Source organism: Copadichromis virginalis, linkage group LG3 (assembly GCF_057382275.1).
Source record: "Copadichromis virginalis isolate Kocher_CV1m ecotype Utaka linkage group LG3, C_Virginalis_male_GT1.1, whole genome shotgun sequence".
Classification (NCBI taxonomy): Eukaryota; Metazoa; Chordata; class Actinopteri; order Cichliformes; family Cichlidae; genus Copadichromis; species Copadichromis virginalis.
Window position 1 is genome coordinate 25489305 of NC_140620.1, and position 6515 is coordinate 25495819.

The 6515-nt window shown below is 38.2% G+C and overlaps 1 protein-coding gene across 1 annotated transcript; it reads right to left on the minus strand.

Annotated features, from left to right (window-relative positions):
• Window positions 1–2691: 2691 nt before the first annotated feature.
• Window positions 2692–4638, minus strand: LOC146713649 (uncharacterized). The gene is made up of 2 exons (XM_085452698.1): window positions 4567–4638; window positions 2692–3798 (listed from the first exon to the last, which is right to left on the minus strand). Exon 2 carries the CDS (start codon window positions 3787–3789, stop codon window positions 2920–2922), a length of 870 nt encoding a protein of 289 aa, XP_085308824.1. The 5' UTR covers window positions 3790–3798; window positions 4567–4638; the 3' UTR covers window positions 2692–2919.
• Between the last annotated feature and the right edge of the window lie 1877 nt (window positions 4639–6515).

A 6515-nucleotide genomic window follows, 5' to 3' on the forward strand; every position in this document is an offset into this window, starting at 1 on the left:
ACCCTGACCTGTCTTATTTGGCTCAGCAGAACTGAAATATATATCCTGCTGCTTTTACACACGCACTCACATAACGCTCAGCGATTCTCTGCGCGATCAACCTCTCACATGTTTAAGCTGCGGGAGATTTCACTTGTCATGTTTGCAGTAATTAATTGCGCAAATTATCATCACTCACCAATCAGTACTGTTGCTCTCTATACACAGTTCACGCGATTGCAAAGTGAAAGCAAAAAACAAGCGCAAATTCAAACGTGATTTCAATATGTCACATATTGACAGTGGCTCACCGATGCCAATGACACAATTACCCAGCTACATTTCCGAAAGAATCTTTATTTTGGAAAGAGCCATTTCTCTGTAATAAACTCTCTTTTCCAAAGATGAGTGATTTCTCGATCAGATAGATTTATTATTTTATCCCTTTGTTGTTTCAGCAACATTAAATTTAAAAACTGTACTTTTGAGTTAAAATATATATTTATAATTTTAATAAATGACAAATTAAAAAGGCATGAACATTTTTTTTTCTATCAAAAAGACCTCAGTGGATGTAAACCAGATGCACCCTTATTGGATCATTATAACATGATCCTGCTCTACACCCAACAGAGTTTTATCAGAATACATTCTAAACCTTTAGAGCTGTTGTGTTTACAGACAGAATGAAATGCAAATGCTAAGAAAAACATGAGCTCCTTGTTGAAGGTAATAATAAACTGCTGAAACCATTTTGAGCTCCTCTTTGGTTTACACTCTGTACTGATCTGATGCAATATGTGATAAAGTCAAACCGTCCAAACCGTGCCTGTGTCCATCATGCTCAGTTTTTATCTGAGGAGTAGATGATGGAATGCTGGAAACTTGCAGTGACTCGTTAATTCTTGTCTCGGTTTGTTTCGACTCCAACGATTCATTTCACTTTGACAGTGACAGTTTGGATCACTGTCAGAGTCTGAAGTCTATATCTTTGGTAAGTCTTTGTGTTTATTTGTTTGTGTGTTTGTTTTGTTTTTGAGTCACAGAACAAACAAACAAGAACTTTATAACAAAACACTAAAATCTGTGGTGAAAAACTGTCATTTTTTCCCTACATATTATTAAATAAACTCTGAACAAAGTCAGACTGTTGTTTCTCTGTCAAACTGTGAGCACATAAAGATGACAAATGTGTTTGTCATTTATTAAAAGCTCCCACAAATCTCCAAATGTAGAGAGAAAAGTGTGAGAAAAGCTGTATTTATGTTTATAAATAATTTGGACTTTGTCTCATCGAGGTGACTTAAAAGAAACTCTGAGGTTTCAGTGTTAGTTATGTGCTTCAGTTATACTACCATAGAGGAGGTTCATCCATCTATTCATTCATTTCCACTTATCCTTTTTCAGGGCCTGGAGCATATCCCAGCTGTCTTAGGGCGAGAGGCAGAGTAAACGCTGTACAGGTCGTTAGTCTGTCGCAGAGCTAACACAGAGACAAGCATTTACACCCACATTTACACCTATGGGCAATTTAGAGTTTCCAATTAACCTATCCCCACTAATTGCATGTCTTTGGACTGTGGGAGGAAGCTGGAGTACCCGGAGAGAACCCACGCGAACACGGGGAGAACACGCAAACTCCACACAGAGGGACCCCGGCCTTAAATGAACACAGGACTTTCTTGCATCTTAGCTTATGAAAACATAACCCAGCAGTACAAGCTAGCTATGTGTTTTGTAAGCAGCAGTGCTCTTCATAAATAAAGCTTGAAGAAATTCAGACTACATTTATACAGTGTTATACAGTGTTAGAGCAATGGCTGCAACCTACAGCCTTTAAACTAGCGATTAAAATGCTGACAGTAAACTCGTCAGTCCAAATGTTCCCACATTGCTTAGTAAAAATATTTTAGAAGGACTTTTTATTTCACTTTTAGTTATTGATTTTGAATGCGAATTTTATAATGCATATTTTATTGTAATTAATTATTGAGGCATAAAAGCCTTTATTTTGACTCTTCTGCTCCTCTGTAGTTGCCCAGAGAGGAATGCTGACAGAGTGACTTCTTTATGGCGTAGAAACACTGAGATGTGCCCCTCTTTTACTTATATAAACATATATGAGAGATTAAATGTGCAGATAAAGCTGTTTACACTGAGACAAGGCAAAGTTTGACTCAGGATCAGAGTGGGCTGCATGTGTCCCACCATGTAAACTGATGTGACATCTCGGCCCCTGTCTCACAAACATCAGTATACTCGGTAACTTTCACCTCTCCTGCTTCCTTTTTCATCATCCTCTCCTTTCTTCCTCCCTCTGTTTTTGCCTCCTTTCCTTCACTCTCTGCCTGATGATGCTCTGACTGTATTTCAGAATTATAAGGCTTCCTAAACAGGTTGAAAGAGCTCAAGCTGAATGGTTTCTGTAGCTCAAAGTCTGCAAACGTCATCAGGAACCAAAATAATAACAGTAATAAATTCTGATGACATCTTTAAATTCATCTGGATCTCCGTACAACGAGATTTAGTGAGATTTCTGCTTTACAACAATCAATACTACTACCACAAATAATACCGATGTTATTAAAATGCCCAGACAGTGAACCCAGGTTTCTGCTAAATGAAGTCATGTATTGATCCTGCTGAGCTGCTCTCTTCACTTTATTCTGTTAACACGCATCAGTTGAAGCTTTGACACACGACACAAAGATATTTCAGATGCTCAAGAGGCTTTATTGAAACAGAGACAATCATTAGAATAAAGTCATACAGAGTCAAACAGATTGATTGATTGTGAGATCAATGATCGTTGGTGGAGTCAAAGCTCTGAGATCACAGTGATTGAAGATCATTTCAGAAAGGAAAGAAGAACCATCACCAAACCCATTAAACAGGAACAACTTTGATTCCTTGCTTTCAGCTCTGTTACCACGACTACTCTCATTGAAGGAAGCACAGGTAACTGCTATCACAGGCACAGCTGCCTCTGATGAAGGGCTTTTCAATGACCTCCATTCCAACATCCTGATACACCCCCTTAGCGTTTTTGCTGATCAGAGTGATGATCTTGATGGGGCTTTTGCAGCAGTCGTCTTTCTTGTACCACAGGAACACCTGGTTAGATTGGCTTCCCTCTTGTAGATCCTGGTTCACTGGTTCATAGCCTTGATTTTGAAAGCTGTCATACTCATCCTGGCTGATGGAGATTTCCAGATCTTTGATGGCCCGCTCAGGGTCAGTGGTCTGACGGTACCAGATGAAGAGTTTTCCCCCTTTGTTGTTTTCATCCATTCGGATGTAACCCTTGCTGAAGAAGTCAGCATCTCCATCAGAGGCAGTGCTGGCATCAATGTCACAGATGTACGTTGGCTTCTCTCTCTTCACCCACAGGTAGACTGGCTTTCCTCCAGCACCATGGTTCAGGTCAAAGGCCAGTTTCTCCCAGCCATGTTTAAGCTTCTGAGCTTCATCTAACCATTTCGTAGTGACATCAAGCTTCTGGATGGGAACATCATAGTCTGTGGTGCCTTTTTTGTACCACAGGTAGATCTCATCTCCACCCGCTCCAGAGTTGAGGTTTTTTTCAATCTTGTGGAAGCCATCAGAGATCAAGCCCTTTGCCATCTCTTTATTGAATGAAAATTGAATCCTGGTGATGGCTGCACAGTTGCCCGTTTTGTACCAAAGGTAGATGGTGTTTCCTTTGACTCCTTCATTCAGATTGACATCAATTTTCATGAAGTGTTCTGCACGAAGCTTACTCTCATCACTTTTATCTACAGACACTGCAAGATCAGTGATGTCGGGCATTTTGAGTTCCTGCATCAAAAAAAGAATTCATGAGTGAACACACAGAGAGCAAAGTGGTTTTAAAGAGAAAACAGGACAGAAACATGCATGTTGCACAGTTGGTTACTAATGCCATGAATTGCTGACCTTTTACCAAACTGTGCTTATGTTACTATTAGTAATTCTGACAGTAGCAACACATTATATCTTCTTGTTCCAAAGCTCTTTCAAAAGGAAACATGAAGAAAAGCAAATCCACAGAACCAATCCTAATTTTGAAACAATGAGTCAAATAAAGATTAAGCCATCATTCAGACTGTTACAGTATTTCTCAGCCAACATTTAAAAAGATTAATCTGGACATCACAGTTGATGCAGACCTGGAATCTGTTTATAATGGCCTACTGAGGCTAGGATGACATTTTTATGCAGAACACAACAAAATGCACGTACTGTGTGAGCAGTGTACTGAAAAAAAAGAGAATTGTTAGAACAATGTGATTAGATTATGTCAAGTGGTGACACATGATTTAACTAGGGGCACCCTCTCCCAGACACAGGAGTTAACAAGTCAGATCAACCTAAAAGAGCTTACGTATAATGCACAATAAACAAAACTTAACTTGCATGCTTTCACTTTAATAAAAATAGCAAGTAAAGAGATTTCAAGTTCATGTTGATAGAAACCAAAAACCTGTACCACCATCAGTAAAGTAGAAAGTAAAGTAAGAATCATTTAATAGATTGCATTAGCTCGACTAAATCTCAAAAACTTTTTAAACAGTGTTGCAGACTTACGTGTGCGCAGAAAGTGTTTCACTGGATAAAGTATTTTAGGTGGCTGGAATATGCTGATCTCAAACAGAAACACCTGCCTTTATACACGACAGGCTGATTGTGAAATCACCAGCTGTGACATGCAGTTTCTTAGGAAATACACGTTAGAACGGTGACTGTGTTACAGACGACCCACCTACTTTTATCTCCATGTTGCAATATGTTCCATGTTGGTCATCATTAATTAATCCAACATATGACGAGTTTATAAAATCTAACAAAATAGCTCTAATATAAATATCCCAGTGTATTTGTATACATATATATATATATATCCATCCATCCATCCATCCATATATATACATATATATATATATATATATTAGGGGTGCAACGATACACAAAATTCACGGTTCGGTTTGGTTCGATACTTTGGTATCACGGTTCGATATTTTTTTGATACAAAAAAAATGTTCATGCCTTTTTAATTTGTCATTTATTAAAATTATAAATATATATTTTAACTCAAAAGTACAGTTTTTAAATTTTATGTTGCTGAAACAAAAAAGTAATAAAAAAAAGCTGCACTTTCTTTTTGCCTTTTAGTCTGATTTGTCATAACTTTTCCGTTTTGTGGTAAGATTTTGTTTGGCTGTCACTTCTTCACCCTGACCTGTCTTATTTGGCTCAGCAGAACTGAAATATATATCCTGCTGCTTTTACACACGCACTCACATAACGCTCAGCGATTCTCTGCGCGATCAACCTCTCACATGTTTAAGCTGCGGGAGATTTCACTTGTCATGTTTGCATAGTAAGCTAACGATTGGTAATTAATTAATTAATTAATTGCGCAAATTATCATCACTCACCAATCAGTACTGTCGCTCTCTATACACAGTTCACGCGATTGCAAAGTGAAAGCAAAAAACAAGCGCAAATTCAAACGTGATTTCAATATGTCACATATTGACAGTGGCTCACCGATGCCAATGACACAATTACCCAGCTACATTTCCGAAAGAATCTTTATTTTGGAAAGAGCCATTTCTCTGTAATAAACTCTCTTTTCCAAAGATGAGTGATTTCTCGATCAGATAGATTTATTATTTTATCCCTTTGTTGTTTCAGCAACATTAAATTTAAAAACTGTACTTTTGAGTTAAAATATATATTTATAATTTTAATAAATGACAAATTAAAAAGGCATGAACATTTTTTTTGTATCAAAAAAATATCGAACCGTGATACCAAAGTATCGAACCAAACCGAACCGTGAATTTTGTGTATCGTTGCACCCCTAATAAATAAATATATATATATATAAATATATATATATATATATATATAAATATATAAATATATAAATATATAAATATATATATATATACACACACACACACACACACACACACACACATATATGTGTATATATGTGTGTATGTGTCTATATTGAGCAGATAGATGACGGCACCCTCAGCTCAGAGGCGGGGATGGTAAGCAAATCATGAAGAGTTTATCAAAGACTCCACAAAGGCTCCAACCCACATAGCAAAACTGGTATGGTCCAGATCTGGCCCACACATTGTGCTTACATATGGCCCAGTTACCGCAAAGAATGATGGCCCATTGGTGGCCCAGATCTGGTTTGCTAGAGGTGGCCTACACATGGGCCAGCACAAGGCCAGTTGCAGACACACCGGTGTTCCTTTGCTTATCCATGTGTGGATTACCTCTGGCAAACTTGGTCTGGGCCACCAAAGGGCTGTCATTCTTTGCGGTATGTGGGCCATGTGTAAGTTTTGTGCAGCCACGGGCCAGTTGCAGACACACTGATGGCCCTGTGCTGGCCCAGAACAGTTTCAGCTCTGGTCCCAGATGTCAGCTTAATGCATACCTTATTTAAGCCATGTAATAACAACATGTGCATAACAGTGCAAAAGTAACATGATGAAATTCTGTTCAGACAG

Excerpts from the sequence above, each read along its gene's own strand:
- LOC146713649 (XM_085452698.1), bottom strand. The coding sequence starts at position 3,789 with ATGCCCGACATCACTGATCTTGCAGTGTCTGTAGATAAAAGTGATGAG.